This window comes from Poeciliopsis prolifica, unplaced genomic scaffold, assembly GCF_027474105.1.
Source record: "Poeciliopsis prolifica strain line A6 unplaced genomic scaffold, Auburn_PproV2 SCAFFOLD008, whole genome shotgun sequence".
In the NCBI taxonomy this organism is placed as follows: Eukaryota; Metazoa; Chordata; class Actinopteri; order Cyprinodontiformes; family Poeciliidae; genus Poeciliopsis; species Poeciliopsis prolifica.
Genome location: NW_026562383.1, coordinates 5,953,756 through 5,976,383, shown reverse-complemented (window position 1 = coordinate 5,976,383; position 22,628 = coordinate 5,953,756). Strand labels below are relative to the sequence as shown.

Here is a 22,628-nt window from a genome sequence, read left to right as displayed (position 1 = left end):
GGTCTGCATACAATTAACAGCTCTGCGTTTTGTCGCTTATTTCTTTGCTATAATTCGGATTATATATCCCACATCATTACTGACTTTGATATGGGCATGAAGGTTAAACCTTGAGCCCGTACTAAAGAGAATAACGCTCAAAATTAGTTTGCATCAAATGCAATTTGGAATGGACTATAAGAGTTCTGTCTCCTTTTCAACCTGTTGATTTATTCAATCAATCAAGTTTTATTTGCTCAGCACATTTCAGCAACAAGGCACTTCAAAGAGCTTTACATCATAAAAACACAGAGTCGTGCAACACACAGTCAACATTTGAAACATTACATTTTGTCAAGTCCCATCATTAATCATGAGATTGTTGATTCATGTTTCACCGATTATGTTTCAAATGCAACTCTGAACAGCCGGGGTTTTAGTCTACATTTAAAGTGTTTCAGCTGTTTTTTTTTTTCAGTTTTCTGGAAGTTTGTTGAAGCTGAAAGCTGCTTCTCCACATTCGGTTGTGGTTCTGCAGAGCGGGCCAGAACCAGAAGACCTGAGAGATCCAGAAGGTGAATGCGACAACAGCTTAACTTGATGAGTTTAATTCAGCGAACGCTGGATGTTTGTGTCTCCGTCAGCTGTACCCGTCCCTGTGCGAGCTGGCCCACGTCCTGTCGGTGGACGGCCCGGTCAAGCAGCGGCTGGACACGCTGGCTGGAGAGCTGGCCAAGGCCGCAGACAAAGAGCTGCAGGTAAATCACCCCTTTGTTTCCGATGATGCGGTTGTTGCTTATATAGCAGTGAACTGGCTGCATTCAGGTTGCCTGTTAATGCCGACTTCAAAAGAATTGTTGCATTTTGAACCCACAGGAAAAAAAGAAACACAAACTTGAAAATCATTTCCGAAGGGAAACGGAAATGCGGAGAATCTAAAATACTTTGCAAAGTTTAATTACTTTGCTTGTTGGGATTTTTCAGCCGCTCGCCTCCAACAGATGAGGCGAACATTTGTGGGAACAGACCATATGATTCATTAGCTTAATAACACCTCAAACAGCTGCGTTGCACAGGCAGCCCTGAATAAATTTAGAGGAACCGACAGCAACTTTTCCAACAATCTTGAGTTCTCGTCACATTGTCGCCTGTCCAGGTGGTGGTGGACTCCATGGTGTCTCTGTGCCGAGAGCTGTGTCCCATGTCCTGCTCGGCCGCCGAGAGACTCAGCCCGCCTCTCTCCTCCATCTCCGAGCAAGTCTCCATCCCTCGCTCAGCCATCCGCAGCGCTCTGATGGAGAGAGCAGCCGAAGACATCAACCAGGCTCTGGAGTGAGAAACGCCGCAGACTGAAAGCTTCCAGTCACGCAGGACTCTGGAGAACACGCTGACTGAACTGTCATTTCTTCGCGTGCAGAGAGGTGAAGCTGTCCGTGGTCTCTTACCTGACAAACTCTATCGTGGATCAGATCCTGCAGGAGCTCTACACCACCCATAAAACCCTGGTACTGGTAATATCTCTTTAATGCATGACTTCTTTTTAGATGGTAGAAAACTCGTGTTTGTTGTAGCTTATAGTTTTCTGGTTTATAGCTAAACGTAGTGCCTAAATGGCAACCGCCACAATATTTTTTTCTGTTCCGGAGGGAAAAAAAGTGTCCACTTTTGTAAAAAGTGAAGACTTTGGTAATTTCCTTATTTGCAGTATTGTGAGGTGTCTTGATTTGTCGAGAAGTTATCAGAAATCAAGTTCCTGTCAACGAATCCAAAGAGAATTTAGACCATTTTCTTTTTTAAAAAAAAAAACGTGAAGTCCGTCATGGTATGGTGAGAAACGTTATTCACAAGCGGAAAAACCTCAAAAATCTTTCTCAAAGTGTGGAAATGCTTTGGCAAATTACAAAAACCTCGAACGTTGCATCAAATAGCGTACAGGTATTAGTGTATACATTTTAGAACCATGCAGTGGGAAAAAAAGACTGTAAATAAGTACGTAGAGATGACAAAATTCCAGAAAAGAATATTTCTCTCCAAAGAAGAAGATGGCAGCATGACTTATTTTTGTAGATCTTTATCTAAAAGAAGCAGCATTACTTTGAACAGATGACACCAACATAGAGATGTTTGTTTATAATCTAATCTGCACGTATAGGAGGCAGCAAAACACGTTGATCTCTCCACGTCACTGCCAAACACGAGGGTGGAGGTGTCATAATGTGGGCTTGTTTTGCTGTCATTAGGCTGTTTGCAGGATCAAATTGACAATTAACCGAACTATACCAATGTATTCTAGGCCCAAATGTGAAGTTATGTTTGTTTAAAGATAAGGGAGAGTCGTGCAGACTTTGATGAACTAACATTATGTTATTGCTGTTTTACACAAATATGAGGGTTGATCAAATTAAAACATCCAAATTTTTCAATATTATTTCAAGAAATTTTGCTGCTGCATGTTTTCCTACAAGCCATCAGGTTACAATGTCTGCGTTTCTCCGCCATCACTATACGGACAAGAAGGTCAACCTTTTTTTAAGTCCACTCGATGCTGTTGACTTGAATTTTTCCAGAGCTGTTCGGCGATCTCTTTCCCTGGCCGGTTTTGCCTGTGAAACAAAGGACTGCTGTATATCACCTCCTCATAATTGTGCTGCAGGAACATAATGAGCGAAATGAGTCCAGCTGTTGGAAACTGGGCAGATATTGTTTCAATTTCATTAAACCTTGATTTATTTATTTTTTTTTAATCAAAACTCTGACTTGCACTACGAGTTTGAGTTAGACTGTAAATAACGCCTTGTTATTTTGCCACATTCTGCATGCTCGGCGCTATGCTAATATTGTATTAGGTTGCGTTGCTAGCTGTTGGCTAATTGTTATCTAATTCTGTCGTGTTACAGATGTGAAGTTATCTTTTCTTTTTTACCAAAAATTCTTCCAGACGCTGATACATTTTCCACGGGCGCCATGCTTGGTGATTCACACAAACTGCTATGAATTCCTCGATACTTCTGATGTTCAGCCTCAAAGTTCAATTTCATCAACCTCTTCGAAGCATAACTAAAACTCCTTTTCCCTAATGCCAGGCAGTTACTGCATTGATAAGCTTAGTTAAACAAAATAATGAAATAATCCAGGAGATTTAGACAGATCATGAATGATTGATGGAGATGGTTATAATTTTAGATAATTAATGACCTTCATTGGCCTGTTTGTTGTTAACACCTTTATGCAACCTGAAGAAAATATTGAGAAGCGACTTTTCTTCCTCTCCTCTCCTCTCGATGATGCAGATTGTGCCGCTTAAAGTCGAAGCTCAACGGGACGCAAATGAAAACTTTATGGCGACCCGCTGCAGATGGAAATGTAAAGTGAATCAAAACCAGCATCAGAAATCGTATTTTCTGATGCTGGAAAAGAAGCCTGTAGTATGTGGAGTTATGTCAAAGTGGCTGTGATTCTAGTGTTTACCTCCAACACTAGAAATGTTCGCCTCTTTGTAGGGGAAATATATATATATATATGCTCTCGAGCAACACAGAAACCTGGCTTTGAGGTAGTTAAATTCATGATCTGGTGCTGCAGGATCCAATCTTTACATAATGTAATCTCCGAAATGGACTCGGCTGAAAAGTGGACCAGGAAAGGCTTCAAACAGCATCGCCGCCTGGCCGGCTCTGCTTTACATTCTGTTCACTGTCTCCACTGTTGTGTCTCATTCTCATCGCTGTGTTTTGCTGCAGTGCCAGCCTGTCCTCTATCCTCCCTCGCTCTGCTTTGATGATCAAGAATTTGAGTGTAATTCATGTTTGTCTGAGGCTTTTTGCAAACCAAATCGCCCTTTTGTTCTGTTTGTGAACCTGACACGCAGAGAGGTGTCCTCTCCTAGGACACCGCATTTAAGGACAGTAGTGTGATTGATGTGAGCACTTGAGTGACGCTATTGTTGAGTCTTGTTGATGTGTGTGTGTGTGTGTGTGTGTGTGTGTGTGTGTGTGTGTGTGTGTGTGTGTGTGTGTGTGTGTGTGTGTTGCGTCAGATGCGACAGGTCTCTCAGGCGAAGCGCTGGGACGATGTCGGGACGGGTAGACGATCCGTCAGACATTCGAGACTTGTTGAATCGCTGGATTTCCCCGATGAGGACTTTGGAGTGAACCTCGGAATAGTAAGTGTTTGTAAAGCGTGACGGTATGATGAAAAGTCTACATTTGTTTTTCGTCGTTCTGGCATGATGAAGATTTCAACATAGTTCCCACGACCATACAAAATTTCCTACTTGGTCTCGATGCAACTTTTTAAATTTCCGACACGATACCCGTATCGCAGCTTTGAGTGCTGGCCGATACCGATGTTGACCCGATACGACATCAGCATGAATCATGGACGTCTATTATGTATTTTGTCAGAAAAGACTTGATCAAGTGGTAATGCTCAACATCAATAGATGTGAGAACAACTGATCCATTTATTTAATGGGTCTGCTTTTGGGAGTCAAGCGCTGCTGGATTAAAATGCAAGGGCAGAATGCTTCTACTCTGCAAAAACACAACATAATATTTTTCTATTCTCAAGTCCAAATATCTTAAAACGGTTTAAATAAGAAGAAGCCAACTTACAAGTAAATATTTAGCAGGAAAATGTAAAGATTTTTCTTGTTTTAAGTCAATAATTATTTAATATGGATTAAGAAAAGTACTAGTTCCACTAGAAGATTATATTATTGTGATGCTCTTTATTTGGCTGATATCAGACCGATCTCCAATATCAATCAGTTGCATTTTTGTATGCAAAGCAAACACTGATTGCTTTGCAAATATATTCCTTTACATTTTTATTACAAATGAAAACTTAAGTAGGAATTTATAGTGTGTTGGGCATTTGTGTTCAGGTGTCTTCCGAGCGCCTCCAGCTTTTATGCATTATCCTGCAGCATGATGTTTTAAGTGGATACTGTGTTATGTTTACACCACACCTCATGCGAGTCAGAAAGCTCAAGGATAATTCACACTGTTTGCAATGCACTGCACTTATGTCGTGTCTTCATCTTCCCCGGTGAAGGATACCATGGCGATCAAGAAGCGGAGCTCCAGAACCAGAAGGATCCGCCCCGTCTCCACCAGAATGAGTGAGTCTTGTGCCTCTCTTCCAGCTTGCTTTCGACGCCACACGCAGCCGAGATCAAAGGAGACTGAAGCAGGAGTGGAGGAATATGTGATTAATGTGCTGCGGGTCAAACGCGGCGGGGTAGAGAGATCTCTGTCCCAATTCATTCCTGTCTCCCAGGTTTAGGTGACGAGCCCAGTCCCTCTCCCACTCCCTCCGCTCCTTCCCACTCAGCATCTCTCACCCACTCGGCATCTTGGGAGTGCCTTTCCACTCTCCCCACCAACGGCTCGCCTCTGCGTCACGTGACCCACGTCCGGCCACGCCCGCCGCGGCGGCACAGAGCCGCACACATTCCTCCTGAATCTGTGAGTAGACTCGTCTTGCGCAAAATGCCAAAAAATTAATAAATAAAAATCACTCGTGTCCCTATGAACATTTCGTAGAATTTGTCATATTACCACCACAGGCTGAAGGTGTCGGGGTTTTGTGTTTGTTTTTCTGATATACAATCACAAAGAAGTGTGTGGTTAATAATCGGAGGGAAAATGGTTCATGGTTTCCGAAATTTAAGTCACTGAAAATATCTAAAGTGTGTAGAATTCCAGCAAGTGAGAAATCCGTTCTGTGAATCTCTCTGAGGTTTGTTTGAGAGCATTAGCAATCAAACAGCATCGCAAAGACAGAGAAACCTATCAGACCCGTCAGGGATAAAGTTGTGGAGTTGTCTGGGTTATCGAAGAACTTGAACGTCTCACATCTGCGGTCGATGTGGGAGAATCCGACCATTCGGCAAATATTAGTTGTGAACTCCATGAATTTGGCACGTGTGGAACAGTGGTGAGAAGAAAGCAAAGGACGCCCATCCAGTGTCTATATATTAGTGTTCACCCTCCTTTAGATGCTTTACTCTTTCCACTGCTGTTGCAAAACAGTCAATTTGGCTTTTTTTTAAAAAACAAGTTACAAATAAAAATCTTTCAGTGTCCAAGTGAAGACAGATTTCGACAAGATAATGATATCTAACATAAACAGGCGATTACATAAATATTCGCCCCTTTTATTTAATTAGGAGTGACTGACATAATTAAACAGAGGTCCTTTCAACTGGTGCCAGTAGTGGAGATCAAATGAGACTGCGTCTGTAAGGTCACCTAGTTGTAAAAGGTGCATTCAGTGGTTAATCAGCCACTCCGAGCAAATAATTACAAATCGGGGGATGGGTGCAAAAAAAACCCCAAAAAACCCTCTGTGTCTGAACATTGCCTGGATTTCAGAGGCTTGTAAAGGGAGAAGGTAAAATTAGTGCAGCAAAACAATCTGTTTCCATCTGCAACAGAACCACGACTTCAGAGAACATTTACTTTCCAGCAGGAGAGCAAACTTGAAGCGTCCAACTAAATGGTTTGATGAGAAGAAGGTGGATGCTCAGAAGTGGCCTAGCCAAAGCCCAGTTCACAACTGATCCCCCACTCAACTTGATAGAGTGTGAGCAGTTTTGAGAGTAAAATTGCAGCATCCAGATGTGCAAATCTGTCCACACAGACTCCATGCTGGGGCTGCAGCCAAAGATGTAATTACTAAGTAGTGACTTGAAGGGAATGAATAGTAACATAGTCACTGCTTTTATGGAAATAAATTCATTTAATTGCCATTATTTTGTAGGAATTTGCTTTTTGTTTGTTAAAAAAGACCAATTTTCTTGATTGACTTGCAAAAGCTATCAAGGCTAAGACATCCAAATGTTGTCGCCACAGTAAAACATGGTAGTAGCGGCGTCATGCTGATCAAACATGTTTATGTTGGGGATATTTTGGTAGCAAATATTGACGTTTTCTAAAGGTTTGACGGACAGTTCCCTTTGTTTCCAAACTCACATAAAGGTGACAGCGATTCAACTGTAATCCCAACACCTGCGACTTTGAGGGATTTTTTTTTCCTTCTCTCCTTTTCTATGTGTGAACTTTTGGTATTCATTTCATGTTTGTTGCCAGAGGTGCCTTCCAAAAATAAGTTCCTTTCAAAGCAGGAAGCTGCCACATGTGCCTCTGTGACTCAAATGTTAATAGCGAACCGCCGTCTCCCCGGGAGACCGCGGGGCATCAACAAGCTGAGCAATTTGTTTGTTTAGTCTCTTTCAAAGCTCATTTCTAAATCGGTGCAAATTTATTTGGGGCGGCGTGTTAAAGGAGGTGTTTTACGGACGGACTCCTGCTGGCTTCGGATTCAGGTCCGCCAGCCAGCCTTTTGAAACGATCGCACCTTTTTGTTATCCTTTCCGCTTCTTGTGGACTTGGCAGACTGATCATTTGTTGTTCTCTTTCTCGTTATCTGTGTGTATGTGTGTGTGTGTGTGTGTGGGTGTGTGTGGGTGTGTGTGCGTGTGTGTGTGTGTGTGTGTGTGTGTGTGTGTGCAGCATTGCTCTGAGAATGGAGGAGTCAGTATGCTGGAGGACGGACTTCCAGATTTCTACAGCAAGAGAGTTCTGCCTGACAGGTGGGGATTTTTTTTTTATTTGACCTGTTGCTCTGTGACCTCTGACCTCTTAACAAAGCCATTCAAGGGTGACTTCTCAGTTAGGTCACCTAGACACTAAACTCACTGAGAAATGTCATTTTCAAAGCAGCTAAGATCAATAGCAGATTCATTTTTATGCGAAATTATTTTTCTTTTAAACTAGCGACTGTCCTACCAGCTGCTTTCAGGGTTTCTAACAGACTCGGTTGACAAAGTTAAAGGTATTTTTGCAGAAACTGTAAAAGGAAGGAAAGAAACTTTTTTTCCCTCACTCTTATACATTGAATCAGACTCCACTTTTTTTTTTAAACTCAATTCATTTAGTTTATTTTTGTCAATTCAATTCAATCCCACATTCAGTCCGACTGATCCTAGTTATCAAAACAGTACAGTGCGCTCTATCAATTATTCGCCAAACTGGCTGGGACTGCCTCTGCATGCGCTGCTTTATCACAGGGACACAAAATCAATTTGCAATACAAAGAAGAATCGGTTTTTAAGAACGTCTTGCATTTCCCCCTTTCACGTGCAGAGGAACACTGAGGCCGGGTTTTCAGTTTTTATCCTTCAGACCGCAAACATTAGATTTGAAATAAAAGTGTGTGAGACGTTGTTTTCCAGGTTTATACAAAAAAGAAAAAAAGAAAAGATGGCATCATTTGTCACTCTTCAAGGGCAAAAGTACTGCGATTGTGACTCTGAGACACATCGCTGAAATTACACTCCGTCAGGTCGTGGCGCTGAAGACGCCTTTCATAATACCAGGTGTAACTAACATTAAAAAGCAGACAGCTGCCTGTGGATGAAAGTCGAGCGATCGTGAAGATGGAAAATCAATCAAACCTTTTTATACAAACGCTGAAAGAAAGAGAAAAAGAACCAGAACAACCGTTTTGGAAAACCTGTCAAACTGTTCGACCGAGGAGCAAATTTAGCAGCTGACAGCAGAGACGTTGACAACCATTAGAGATGTCATTGCCAGCCTGCAGGGGGCAGGAGTGAGTCACAAGAACGTTGCATGGGCAAAATACCAGAGGATGCAAAACATTATTAGCTCGAGGAACAGGGAAGCCAGTCAGTAATTTGTCCGAGAATTTAAGAGACAAACCTTTAAAAGAAAAATGTGAGAAAAAGAAAACTGTCTCCCCATGCCTGTCTCCCCATGCCTGCAAACATATAAGCTCACCTGTGAGGTATCATGGTTGGAGTTTGCATGTCTTCTTGTGGAACAGGTTCAATGATCTTTCTTTATAGAAGAAAAACAATCTTGGGACGTTAGAGAAAATTGTTATTTGTCTGTTGAAAGGAAAAACTGGTGCTTTATCTACTATTGTCAAAAGTTAAAATATACAGCGAGAGAGTCATCTTTAAACCATGGATGGTCTCTTCTCTTCACCTCACCACACAGTTTTTCTTCTGTTTTGTATCTTTTCGGAAACTTTAGTTCATGGACTATGATTGCCATGGAAGTAGTCGATTTTGGATCGACTACTTCCAAACCCTTTGATCACAGGGTTTGGATTGTTATTCAGCTAGATTTCACTATAACCATCCTATTTCAGTTTCATTAAGCGGAGCCCGCTAGAATATTGCTTGAAATCTCCTGGGCATAGGAAAAGGCTAAGCGCGTCATTTATCTTCAGCCGCTCTTAAAACGGCGCATGATGTTCTTTTCCACCGTTTCACGTCTTCTGTTTTACATCAGGCCTTGCATGGAGTATTTTCCATCAGCAGAACAAAATCAGTGTCTGTATCGCCACCATGTTTCGAAATGATCCTGGTCCTTTGACAATCTGCTCAATAGTTGGTGAAGAAATCACAAAACTGTATACTAGGAAGCCGACAACTTTCATGGAACGACTGAGAAGAAAATTGGTGTCACGGTGCGTCCCCGATCCGCAGAGCTGGATGTCTTCACCGGACCTGGTCCCCGCCTTCCTGCGTGTTTTAGATGTTTTTCTGCTCCATCGCAGGCGATTTAAATGATTAAATTAGTCCCTCAGCAGGTCATTGAGATCGCTGGCGGCTGTTTAATGGTCCGTCACTTTAAATCAGACGCACTGGAGCAACGGCGAATCTGAAACACACCAGACTGTGAACTTCCAGACAAATGGCGGTCGCCATCGTTGCGGCTCGTAGGCGGAAAGCTGCTCGCTCTGGCTCGTCCCGCTCCAGCAGCAAATGTCTACAATTTGCAAGAATTGGGTCTTTATTTATTTTATTTTATTTATTTTTTACCAAAATAACCAACATTTTGAGAAAATACCTAAAAATGTGTGACTGCGTTGTCTGAATTCTGATTTTTTTTCAGGTTTCCCATCTAACTTTACCCCTCCAACCTTCTCACCAGCATTCACACTTCTTCTCTTTTTTTGTTATATCCCTCTTCCTTCAGTCAGCTGTCATCCCTCCATCAGGCCCAATCGCTCAGGAGAAAGAAGAGGCGCAGCGTACTGTCGATTTTCTCCGGCTTCCGCAAGAACCGCAACTCCACCTTCTCCAACCAGGAGTCTGAGTGAGTGAGCAGCGTCGGCGCGGGCGGCCGGAGGGACGTTCAAAGCGCGGCAAATTACGCTGCGGATTGCGACGGCTGCCGACGGAAGTCAGCTGCGTGGATCCGCGACGCTTACTATTCATAATCATTTCAGCGTTTTCCTCGTCTTCAGCTGTTTTCGCTTTGAATTTACGGCTCTCTGTACGTCCAGGCAGTTCTTATTTACTCCTCGACTTTTTCGAACGGCGGCGTTTTGCCAAATGGAGAAAACAAGAGCCGGCGAACAACTTTTTTCTTCTTTTTTTCTACTTATCGTTGCCCTCTCTGAGAAAGAGAGCTGAGGGCGGCGCTCAGTGGGAGCTCGCTTATTAAACTGTGTCACCGATCAAAGAAGGAAAAGGTGACACTTGATGAAAGCTCCGATTTGTCTTCCTGAACATCGGTCATGCCGGTAGCTCTGCCGGTAAACAACTCTTCTATTGAGAAGTGAAAAACACATTACATGAACTTTCAAGCGAATCAGAAGGATAATTAAAGACGTTCGCTCACATGAAGGCCAGCTCTTATTAATTTGACTCTTTGAAAACAGGAGATATTGTCTAATAGCGGATAACAAATTGGTAGGCGGGATGTTTATTGCTGCTTTCACTCAGGCTTCTCTTCATTATTATTATTATTATTATTATTATTATTATTGTTGTTGTTATTGTGACTATTATTATATGAATGGTGGACCCTGACATAAAAAAACAACCTTGTGAATCCCTAAAAACCCAAAACACGAACCTTCATTCTAACTATGACGGTTTTTAACCTTCTGACGTAAACAGTGATTATTCTGTCAAGTATTATAAATCAAATTAAAAAACAAACAAATTTTACTAGATTATTTAAACTGCAAAGGTGTAAGGCAATTTGAAAAAAAGTCAGGCAGGGCTGAAACAATTAGACTGAACAATCATGATTTATTGATTAATGAAATAATCGTCAACTAATTTAGCGACTGACTAATCGCTAACTGGAGTGTTCAGACTCTAAATCTGCATGTCTGTAAAGATGATCTGCCTGGAATTCCTAAAGCGCTGGTTTTAGCTTCACCTGCTCCAAATGTTGGCCGAACATAAACTCTGTTAAGAACTTTTTGCTGTACAGCTGTTATTAATGTAATCAAAATATAGTCAGCAGATCAGTCACACTCTGTATTTATGCAGAGTCGAGACGAAAAGGCTGCGCTTTTCACTGATGCTAGAAGTTTACTTTTAGCTGCAGATTCACGCTTCACTGCAAGTGTTCAAGCATACTCAGTAGTGCTACTGTTGCTGCATCTTGGGAAATAAAATGTTTTTTTTCTTATTTAAAAAGTAAACCAAATTATTATTTGCATTTCTTGTATTGTGTAAAAAGAACTGAAGTGGAAATCGTTTTATCCGATCGATTGATTAATCGTCAAAACGATCTAGTAAAAATCGATCACTAGGCTAATCGTTAGCTGAGTCAGAGCCAGTGTGCCGACCAACATATTTGTGCCTGAGCTGTCAGGTCACCACTGAGGCCCTGTGTGTTTCCAGCTGCGCCTCGGAGAACGTCTACTCCATGATTCAGCACCCGAAAGACACCGGGAGGCCAGAGAGCGCCGTTCCGGGAGCAAACGGGACCCTGTCCTCGCCTCGGCCGGCCCAGGGCGTACCTGCTCATGGACTGAGGGCCGCCAGCCCCCCCTGCTCCGTCCAAAGACAGGTACGGAGTAACGGATCGTCCCCGGGAGCCAGCAGCTGTCCGCACGCCGTCTGCTTTCGATTAGTTGCGAGATCGAGGCGGGCATCCTTGAAAAGTGGGCCTGTGTGCTTCTTTTAAAAACAAATTATTCTGTAGCTGAATGGTGCAACAGCAGGTCACAGCATTAAAACAAATGATATGATATGACCTTTGTTCTTTCAACAGTTACACTCAGACGTGTCTTGATTATTTTTCCCACACTTTGTGCCCCTTCTACAGGGGCACAGGCTGGAGAAGGGTGGCACGAAAAAATTGCAATTTCGTCTAATTGTCTTGCGAAACTGGAAAAACAAAACCATTTATGTACCCAAAAGACGTGGCTCGGATTAGCGCGCCAAAAGAGTGGATTGGGGCACAAGCTAATTTTTCAGGTCCACACAATTAGCCTGTCTAGCTAAGCATAGCTTTCACTGTACAACAAAATTTATAGCGTAGCTTTGCTAACTCAGTTCAACTTGAAGTCAAAGTTATTGAACCATTGTGGGTGACAAAAAGTTAGTAAAGAGGTTTTTTTGTACGGTAGTCTGAAGCTCTGTTTTTAGCACCGCTATGCTAACTCTATCCAACTTATCAGCTTCAAATCAAACTTATTGAACCCTTATAAACTACAAATTACAAATAACTGTTTAATTACTCCCTTTTATTCTTTCTGACAAGTGTTTTTTATTACGTCTGCAATATATACAGAACATCAACTTAGCCACTTGGCCATAATCTCATAATATGTGATGTCCTTTCTGAAAATATAAACTTGAAATAATCAACGGCAACAAAACAATTAATGGCGGTTGTAAAAAAAAAAGATTAAAGAAGGCATATAAAGAACAATCAAAGCTGGGCTTTAAAGTTCACTTTATCAGCAAGATGTCAGTTTATGCTCCAACCTCTGTAGTCCCATGTGATGGCAGAGCAGAGCTGCCTGCTGTGCCCACCACCTGCTATTCCCAGCGTTTTTATGTCTGGGATTTGTGCAGCTGCTTGTGTGAAACGTAGACATTCAGGCTTATTTTAAATCTCTGCTGCACACTCTTACAGAAACCAAAACGCCCGCTCCGACTCTTACTGGCAGTTCTTCCTGTCAAATTGAGTTGGAGATCTTTCAATATTTAGATATTTGGGGTCGTAATAGGCATTCGGTTTGTTGTCTACGAAACCTTCCCAGGACGTCCGCAAAAAGCTGTGGGTTGCGCATGACGCAAACATGTATCTGATTGTGACTAATTGGGATTCTGTGTGCGGCCTTCCCCTGTGCTCTAGTCCACGGATCTGGTCAGCATGGTGTACAGCTGCATTGGGGCGGAAATAGAGGACTCTGACAGCAGCAGCACCTGCGACATCAAAGAGTCGTCGCAGCACAGCGCCGATGGATCAAACGCCATCTCGGACGCCCTGACAGATCCGCGGAGTAACGGACATGTGGCGTCCTCCAAACACCAGACGGACAGGCAGATGGAGACGGCCAGGCAGGAGAGGATCGTCCCACTGACGGAGTCGCGGACCGAGGCGGGAGAAGACGTCCAGAGCAGCGGCGGCAGCGCCAGGCCGGAGCCGCCTACACACAGCACCAAGCCCAATCTGGTTGTGATAAGGCAGAGACATCTGCAGGACACCTCAGGTACTGCAACTTCTACAGTAGATAAGAGTTTGATCTCTCAGCAGACACATTGTTGGAGACGGGGAAGCGTCTGTGGTATGCAGCGTCTTGCAAAAGTAGGACTTCTGATAGATGCCCAAAAGGAAGGGCGTGATTGTGAATTATTTTTTGGGAAAAAAAAGAAAAAAAAATTAACGCAAATGTATCGTCTATTTGTAGTTAGTCTACCTTTTCTGGAATTATTTTAACTGCAATTACAGCTTTACACGTTAAGGATGCAGTCACAATAACCCTTCTTAGTAATCTAACTTTTGAAAGTCCAGGTTGTGTGGGGAGGTGTAAATGCACAATCAAACTCTGATGCAGACTGAAAAAAAAAGCGAACTCCTAACGGCCTAAAAACCTCGGTTCGTTTGAAGAGATTCAAATTCAAATCATGTGAATGCAAAGGATGCAAAGAATTCAAAGGACTCAAGGCTCTGCATACTGGACAAATTCAAACGGGTTGAAATGCAAAGTTTAACGTGCAGAACAGCCTTGTTAGACAATCTGATTCACCTCCAGCATGGCCACGAAGAAACGCAGAGGCTTCATCTGGGAACTGTGCCTCGTCAGAATTGTTTGAAAATGTTTTAAATGAATGAGCTGGTAGCTGGATAGAGTAAAAATGGAATGATTCCGACACAATGATGTTCTCCAGATTCACAGAGTCGTAGTCGAGGACTATTGTCAGTTTACTCACTGCATATCAGAATGCTAAATAGCTAAATGGAATTATTAATAAGCAACAAAAATACACAGATATTTGGCTTTTGTGGAGGGAATAACTTGTTTGTCTCACATCTTGGAACCCATAACTTCTGCCTCTTTGCTCTCTCCCAGAGTCTCTGCTTCAGGGCTTTTGGTTTTGAATCAGAAACAAAGTTTTGGTTGATCACGGAGTTGATGGAGTTTCCTGTGGTTTTGTGCCCAGAAGAGGCAGGATTGCCAGAGGGAGAAGAGCAGAGCGAGAGCCTGCAGGAAGAGAGGCAGAGAGGGCGAGGACCAGAGGGACAGCGTCCTCTTATTCCCAAAAAGGTATGTGGTAAATAAATAGGATTTTTTTTTTTTCTGCTGCAGGCCAATAGACATGAAAAATGGAATAAACACGTGCTACCCTCTGCTGCTAGCCCAGCGTAGACCTCCAGAGAGACAAGACCTCTCCGGAAAAGACCAAGACTTCACCGAAAACCCCCGCGGGCCTTGAAGAACAGAACAGCGACCAGAAGGGTTCGCCTCTGGCCCGGACAGCGTCTGAAGACGACGTGAGCGGCGAGGCGAGGAGCCCCTCGGTCTCTGTGAAGCCTGGCTTAGAGGATGCCGATTCCACCGTCATCAGCCACGGTATTATTAAAATGCCATCACATGGTCGTAGCCAGATATCGGGACTCAAATTCTTAGATTTCAGACTAAACTTAGTCTCCAAACCAGAGGTCTCAAACTTCAGGCCCTCAAGGCCCGGCGTCCCGCAACTTTAGCTGTGTCTTCAAAACACCTGAGTCTAATATTCTGATATGTGGGACCAGGGACGAACCTAAATGTTACAGAACCACAGCTGTGACTCAGATCATTGTTAAATAGGTTGAATCCCGGAAAAAAAAACTTCAACTTCCCACATTGATTGAGTCGCTACACTTGTTTCGCTTTTACTTTGCAAATTAGAACATGTTTATTGTCTTGATTTGACAGCTTTTATATTGTTTTTAGGAATTGGTTCTCTAAGAATCTTCACTAAGGAGCCGAACAATTTTGGGGGAAAAAAAGTCAAAACAGTTAATAGAAATGCATCATCCGTTTGTATTTAGCCTCCCTTTAAAGACTCATTTTAACTGCAATTATAGCTTTACACGTTTCAGATGCATTCACAGTAAGCCAGCCATAAACCGATCTGTCATTATGACAGCACTCATTGTTTTTCAAACTCAAACTCTGTTCAGTTTGTCTGGTTTTAAAATGAGATAACGTTAGCTGTATACACCTCACTGTTCATTTTGTTACTCAATCCCAGAATATGTATATATTTTTAAATCCACAGAAGTTGAGAGCAGTTTCTGCGCATCAAATCAAGTGTTTTTGAAAAATGATCGCCGTTAAGTGTCCACATATTTAAACGAAGAGGTGATTGGCATTCATTTTTTATCGTTACTTCATCTGCACTTCATATTGTTATTATTATTGAAGATTTTCAGACGTTCTCCTCGTCCCGATCAGCAGAGGTCAGATTTTTCTGATTTAACAGCTTCATTTCTACTCGTTCAGATAAATCCTGATCTTAAATGAAGCCAGTAAACCATTTGGGCAGAATGTGGTGAATAATGATGATGACCCCCCTCCCCCCTGTATACGCCCGCAGATGAGGAAGCAGATCATAATGGATTCCCCAAAACATCCCATCACACCAGGAAGTCCAACTCATTTGACATAGGTACTGCTCCTCTGACATGGTCTGCTCCAGGCCCCCTGCTGTGGCGTTCCTTTGTGCTGTGGAGTGCATGCTGCAGTATGAATGCACCTCTCTCTACATTTGTTCAAAACAATTTCATCATGCCTTTTTTTTTTACTTTCATTTCTATACCTAATGAACTCGTCATGGGTTTGTTATTTTGTGTTCTTCCAACCCTCTGCTGACATCGTGTGCTTCCACCACCCCGCCCTCCTTTGTTGCTTCCTTTTCTGTATTTTAATTCCCACACCCCACTTTGTGTTCGTCTCCTGACGTTTCCCCCCTCAGGCGTGGAAAGGGACGTACCCTGTGATCCGGAGAGGTCCTCAGATCGCAGGTTCCCTGTGAAAAAGCCCACCTTTCCCCAGCACAGAAACAGATCCCTGGACTTCTCTGCTGGGTGTATGTATTTGCTCCACTCCCTTTCTGATGCATGTGGTATGGCCACTAATTACCCTCCACCCGATTTTACACCGCACGTGTTTTTGAACAGAAATTTTCCTCTCTTTTTTTCCCCCCACTTTTTAACGTTTGCTATTTTTGCTCGACCTCGCGTTTATCGAGCCCCTCACGCACGAGTCGTACGCTCCACATTAAAAGCAAGGCTGTGCAGTCGCTTTATAAATGATTGATCAAAGTAAGAGAATATCATTTAAAGGGGCACTCTGGCTAATTTCCAGGCATGTCTCACTTCTGTTGGCAGCCTTTGGCGAGAAAACAGGCGACAGCTTCCTTGTTTCCGACTTTTTATTTCTCACGCTTAATTATTTTCCTTGGTTCCATTATTGTGATAATTGCCCGGCGAGTTTAGCTGATTCATTATCATTTTCCACTCTAAGCAGCGCCGTGCTGAAGAAGTCGACCTCGGGGTTGCTGGAACTGAAAGAATGCTAATGACGAGGCGAAACCCACTGCCAATTACCCTTGTAATCCAGAGTGGTGCATCTTAAGATTCTGCTACAGAAACCTTCAACACAGTGTGGCTGCGCATCCTTGACTTTGTTGCATTAGAGCTAATTATCTCAAGTATTAAAGCTCTGATCACCCTCTGTGATCCGTCATATCAGGGATTCGACACAGTCGTATCATTTGCTTCGCTTATTACGCCGGGGTCTCAATGTCTCCCGTCGCAGATCAATACTTGACACAGCGTCTGCCTTGTGAAAAAAAATACAAAAAACGTCACCATTAGGTTTTCGTCTGAAGACAGCCGACCGATTAAAACGGCCTTGTCTCCGAATGTGTGGGATTTTAAATTGAAATTCCTGCAGACGCTTGAAGAAACAAAGGGAGGCTACCGGCGTTGTCATCTACATTGCCTAAACGTCGAAAATGTCCAGCGCTCGCTGAAAGCGTTAGCAAAGAAAGCCAGTCTTTGATGTGCAAAACCTAAAAACGTCAAACATCAGATCAGACATTTTGTGTGACATCGATGGATGGGGGAAGGCTCCTTTACTGAGAGCCACCAAGAAATCGGCCTGCCTTCAGACACCGTTGATTTTACTCTCTTACTTAAAACCCGGACTTTCATCCGATCTGGAAGCTTGTCAGCAGGTCACGCAAACAACAACACTCTTTGGCGTGGAAGTTGCTGCAGAGGGAGGAAGATTTAAAGTTAGTTATTTTTAGCTTCGTTGAAGCATTTAGTGATGAAGGCAGAGGAAGCGCCGAGTTGTCCTGGCTGCCGCTTTGTTTTTGTCTCTTCAGGAAGCCGAATATGTAAAAGTATAAAAGTGGTGTTGCTTTGTTTTACCATTTAGGTGAATCTGACCTGCTGGGATGGGAGAAGATGACCATCATTCAGAAGCCTAATTGTCTCGTAACAGGAAATACTCACTTTAGTAGCATACGCTCAGCAAGCTAACCGCTAATGCAAGAGACTTTCTGTTTTAACTCTAATCCTTTTGTGTTTGTTTTTAAAGTAGTCGTATCATGTATAGACACAGTGTGACATCACGTCTGGTCCCCATATGAATAATTCATAATCACAGAGAGGCGCATGGAAGCTACAGAAAAATCAACCAGCTCAAAATCTTTTGAAATATGCAGTTGGACACGGCTACTTTTATTCTGTTTTTTTTTCTCATTTGAATGGATCTTTAACAAGAACACATGTTAATGTCCCTCAATGTGTTTTTCCTGATTCTGAGTTTTTCCTTTTGCTCGTTCTTGAACAGACGTCAGGATTGGCTAAAATCTAACCTAAGAGATTCAGCTTCACAAAATCGGTGATCAGAAATCAGCATCTTGAATCTAGTATAATGTGTTCATCTGTGGCATTAGCATAAATAGTTTGATACAAAGTTATATGTCAGGTAGTCATGTAAGTTTCTGATCAAAAAAATTATGAGCTGTGACCTCGCAGAGTGAAAACACCAGCCATCACATGAGATATTTTGTCAATTGTGCAGCAATATAACCCTCTAAATCACCTTACATATTTTGCTGTACCTATGCTCAGTCTGCATTTATGAAGATTCTCTCACCTCAGCATGTCAAATGCTTGAAGTGGCCCGACAGGGAGCAGTCCAGATACTTAATCGGCTTTAAATATTTGGACTTAACACAATCAAAGACCGTGAATAGAGCATTGAGTTTTCATCCAAAGAAAGTCAGTCAGAGGGTAAACATGTAACATGGAGCAATCACTCTTTTTGTTCTGCATTATAGCGCTGTATGGTGTACGACATTAATCCCAGTAAGCATCAACTACACAAAATGGGAGCCCATGAGAAGCCAAACATTTACTTCATGTATATAATTTTGTATTTTATTTTTTACAAAATCTGCTTAATTCCCTCTGATTTAAACTCCAGTGCAGCATCATGTTTAGGCTTAAACAGCGTTACACACACAGGACATCAGTGTTAACCAGAGGATAGTGTTTATTATGGGCGAGTCAGTCGATTGCAACCTAATCAACCTGCATGTGACTTCCTAAAAGCATTACTAAAGGCGAAAAATTGCTCACAAAGACGTCGCAAAAGAAAAACTGTCCTTTGAAAGGAAGGAAGCATGGGAAGGCGATTTTGGCTCGAGCTCAAGGTTTTTAAATGTCAGACTGTCATTGTCCGAGGAAAGACTTTCAACAGAGCAATAAAAAATGAACATTTTATTTATTGTCATGCATTAAATGTGAGTCCTTGGGAGAGAAAGCCTTTCGTTAGCGGGAGTTGGTAACCTTTCACCAGATCGGGATGTGAAGCACCACAAAATCCAAGCCTTGAGGCCAGACGTCTGGGTTTACTCTTACTTTAAACTATCGGGACCTTTTGCTTTTCCACTTCTGCTTTGGTAACAGAATCTTTTCTGTGTTGCCTATAATTGGATCTCTTAACAATACAATTCAATGAGTCCAACTTTTATTCCACCTCGCGTTACATTTTCTCCCGCAGGTTACGAAGGCGGTAACGGAGACGCATTATGACATTACCCCGGGACGGAGAAGACGCTGCTGGGAAGGAGAGCCTGGAGGACGGAGAACTGGAGTGAGACGAGCTTTTAGCACCCCTCCCCACTCCCACGGACTTGAACTGAAAAAGGGATTCATCGAGGGGATTCTTCGCCATTTCATCAATCTGTTGCTGAAAGTGCATGTTCTGTATACCTTCTTTTTAACTGCTTGCACTCGTTATGGTTTCTCTCGCGTAACGAGAAGATCCTCTCACACAAACACACACTCACACACACACGCGCGCAAAGCAGTTTTGTTCTCCAGCAAGCTCAAGGGAGTTTTATGCATCTGTGCGAGTCGGTTAATGTTAAAAGATGTCTCCTCATCGCCTCCCCCCACCTTTTACTGACAATCTGTGATTACTAAAAGTGAGTTTGTACTGTATTTATTTCAATGAGATGTAGATCAAATGCACTAACCACTGTGGTACCGCTGTTAGTTCACAATCAGGATTTAATTTATGATAATAGAATATTTGATAAATGTGTTTGTGAGTATGCTTTTATTTTTTGTTTCTGTTTGTTTTTTTCTGGTTTTGTTTTGTGGTTTTTTTTTTTTTTTTTTGGTGTATGCTGATGTTGATTGAGAAACTTGTTACCATGAACTTAGCTCTCTCCCATCTCTTCAAGAGTATTTAATTCAGCTGGCGGGTGGTTTTAATGTGATTTCAACTGCTGGAAAATAATTATATTTTCTAAAAATGCTTCTATGAATCAGAATAAATAAAATCGAATTAATAGAAGGAAGCAGTGTGTGAAATGTCAAGCTTGTTAAGCTTTCGCTCGTGTTCAAGTCTTACCGAGTTACAGCGATCCACGTCCTAGAAAGTGGAAAATGTGGAACCACAAGAGTGCCACCAAAATGGCATTTAAAACATCGATAAATCAAACGCAAGAAGTAAAACGACAGACTGCGTAACCAACGGCCTCCGCAGTCAAGATGTCCCAGTGGGATCCGAGACCTTGAGACATGGTGGAATAAGATGTTTGCGTCACGGATGAACAGATAACAAATCTGCAGCGACTGCGTGATGCTGTCCTGTCCACGTGGATCAAAATCTGGGAGGAATATTCGGATCTGTTCCATGGAGAATTAAGACTGTTCTGGAGGCAAAGTGAGGTCCAACTCCATACTGGGGGGGAACCTAACCAAAGAGGCTGGTAAGCTTAAATCCAAGGGTAAGATGTAGAACTCATGGATGTCAAAATGTCAAGCAAATGTTCACAGTTGTCGAAACTTCATCAAAACTTTTAAACTGGGATGAAGCAGCACCAAGTGCAAGAGGGTCCTCTTAAATGTGTGTTTCCGCTGTTGCTCAGCAGGTGGCAGCAGAGACTGTGACAATTTGGCCTGAACCTCTCAGATTCGCAGTTGTTTGATGTGGCTGCCCAGACGCTGCTCAGTCAGTGTTCTGGGATCTGATGGAGACTTGCCAAATGTCACCGACAGCAGGACCATGATGTGTTAAACAGTCAGGTGTCTGGCATGTGTTTCTGCAGACGAGCACGCGCTTCCTGTGCACAAGCGAGCCCAGGCTGTTTGGACGTCCATCATTCTTTTCCCAGACAATGACGATCCTCCTGACAATGAGGAGCTTTTAATTCCCTCCATGCAGCCACCTGATCTCCTGCACTGCCAGGCCTCCTCACAGCCAGGGGTTGTAGCATTCACATCCAACCTACCCTCAGATAAGCTCGGATAAATCCCTCTTTGTCTCTCCACACACACACACCCATATGGTGCCTGTTCGGCACGCCATATGCTTCAGGTGAACGCTTCATCACAGTGCATGTTAAACCTCCACGAGCCACACACACATCAACATAAAGATGATCTAATAAATCTGTTTTGTTTCATTCACTCAGACGGTGTGAGGTTTGCTGAAAGGTGTGTGTTGCGTGTGTTTAACCAAGGCAAATGGGTCAGCAGCAAGTCATCTGATCCCTCTTCGCAAACACTAGTTGTGTGGTAATGAGTTTATGAAAGCTGGTGTTGCTCCTACCGAGCAGCGCCTCACCAGGTAACAGCCTGCTAAGTTCAAAAGAAAAAAAGGATGTTTGTATCCTGCCAAGCCTTTTGTCAGTAATAATACACCTGACAAAAGACTTGGGCTTAGTGTCTGAGCCAAAACGTTGCCTTTAGAGTGAGGTACCGTCGTCATAAATGCAACGCAGTGCAATAATCCTCTTAGAAACACCTAAGCACTGGCTTATCTACATGCGGACAAGCAGCTTTTATCCAGGAGTTCTGATTCACTACTATGTAAACGGAGGAAGAGTGAACTTGAAGGCTGTCATGTTCGTATTTTATGCTGGGCTGTGTGAGGACCAGCCTTCAAATCGCTTCCTGCAAGCTCCAGAAACAGTCAGAAGGGAATGTTTGAATCAAGTGGCTCACTAAGGGAATGGTAAAAACAATGCCCTGCAAACATATTCATATTTTGTCCTGTTGTAACAACACATGTCACTGCATGCTTTGAGGTAAGCTAACAAAATAACATCCTATATAAAAAGTCATATATGTGGCTTTACCTTTAGCCCCGTTTTACCTGATACCCCTATAAAGGGTGGCCATTTATCCTGAAAGGCTGGTTGATCATCCCATCCAGCTGTTTGGTTCAGGCCTTGAGGAATAAACGCCACCGTGAAGAGCTTCCCCGCCTCGGAAAAAAACACTACTTGATCGCAAGTTGATCTAAGTAATTGGCAGAGAAATACATTCATTACCATTTATCAAACAGGACAGGATGAAGGCTGTGGAAATGGATGATTTGATGAGGGATGCTCAGGGGACGCCGTCGCTGATGAGGATGATTCTTACGTGTTTCATGGGAACCACGAAACAGAAGACACCAACATGAAGGTGATGAAGGTCCTGGAAACAAGGGAGCTGTGACTGTCTGAGGGAAAGCAGATGATGCTCTGTTCATCTGACTCTGGGCACGGTGGTGTGATGCTAGCTTGACCATGGAAAAAGGAGTGCATGCTCGGAGGCTGGCCTTGAGGGACGACGACGAGCAAGCATCGTGCTGAGAAGAAAGTTTGGGAGTGGCTTTCTTTACAGTTTGGAGGGTCATCTGTGGATTTCAGTATGACGCACCTGTCCAGAAGCTAACGCTCTTTTGGGAGCAGTCAGGCTCTGGTCCTGGTTCTGAAGGTCCGTAAACTGCGGTTCATCGACTGACCCAGAATCCATGGAGAGTGAAGAGTTCCCCTCTACATTAAGAAAACA

The 22,628-nt window shown here is 42.9% G+C and overlaps 1 protein-coding gene across 3 annotated transcripts in view; it reads left to right on the top strand.

Annotated features, from left to right (window-relative positions):
- Positions 1–20,160, top strand: part of carmil3 (capping protein regulator and myosin 1 linker 3) — a 98,684-nt gene extending 78,524 nt beyond the window's left edge. The window contains exons 26-40 of one of the 3 annotated variants that reach the window (XM_055033050.1): positions 624–737; positions 1,136–1,311; positions 1,397–1,484; positions 4,016–4,141; positions 5,035–5,101; positions 5,260–5,447; positions 7,497–7,576; positions 9,993–10,112; positions 11,660–11,828; positions 13,125–13,482; positions 14,435–14,538; positions 14,631–14,844; positions 15,854–15,925; positions 16,232–16,345; positions 19,339–20,160. In XM_055033050.1, coding sequence (XP_054889025.1) covers positions 624–737; positions 1,136–1,311; positions 1,397–1,484; positions 4,016–4,141; positions 5,035–5,101; positions 5,260–5,447; positions 7,497–7,576; positions 9,993–10,112; positions 11,660–11,828; positions 13,125–13,482; positions 14,435–14,538; positions 14,631–14,844; positions 15,854–15,925; positions 16,232–16,345; positions 19,339–19,370 — 2,022 coding nt within the window. In that variant the 3' untranslated portion in view covers positions 19,371–20,160. The remainder of the gene's footprint in view (positions 1–623; positions 738–1,135; positions 1,312–1,396; positions 1,485–4,015; positions 4,142–5,034; positions 5,102–5,259; positions 5,448–7,496; positions 7,577–9,992; positions 10,113–11,659; positions 11,829–13,124; positions 13,483–14,434; positions 14,539–14,630; positions 14,845–15,853; positions 15,926–16,231; positions 16,346–19,338) is intronic. The other 2 variants (XM_055033051.1, XM_055033052.1) reach the window with 2 other exon arrangements.
- Positions 20,161–22,628: the final 2,468 nt, after the last annotated feature.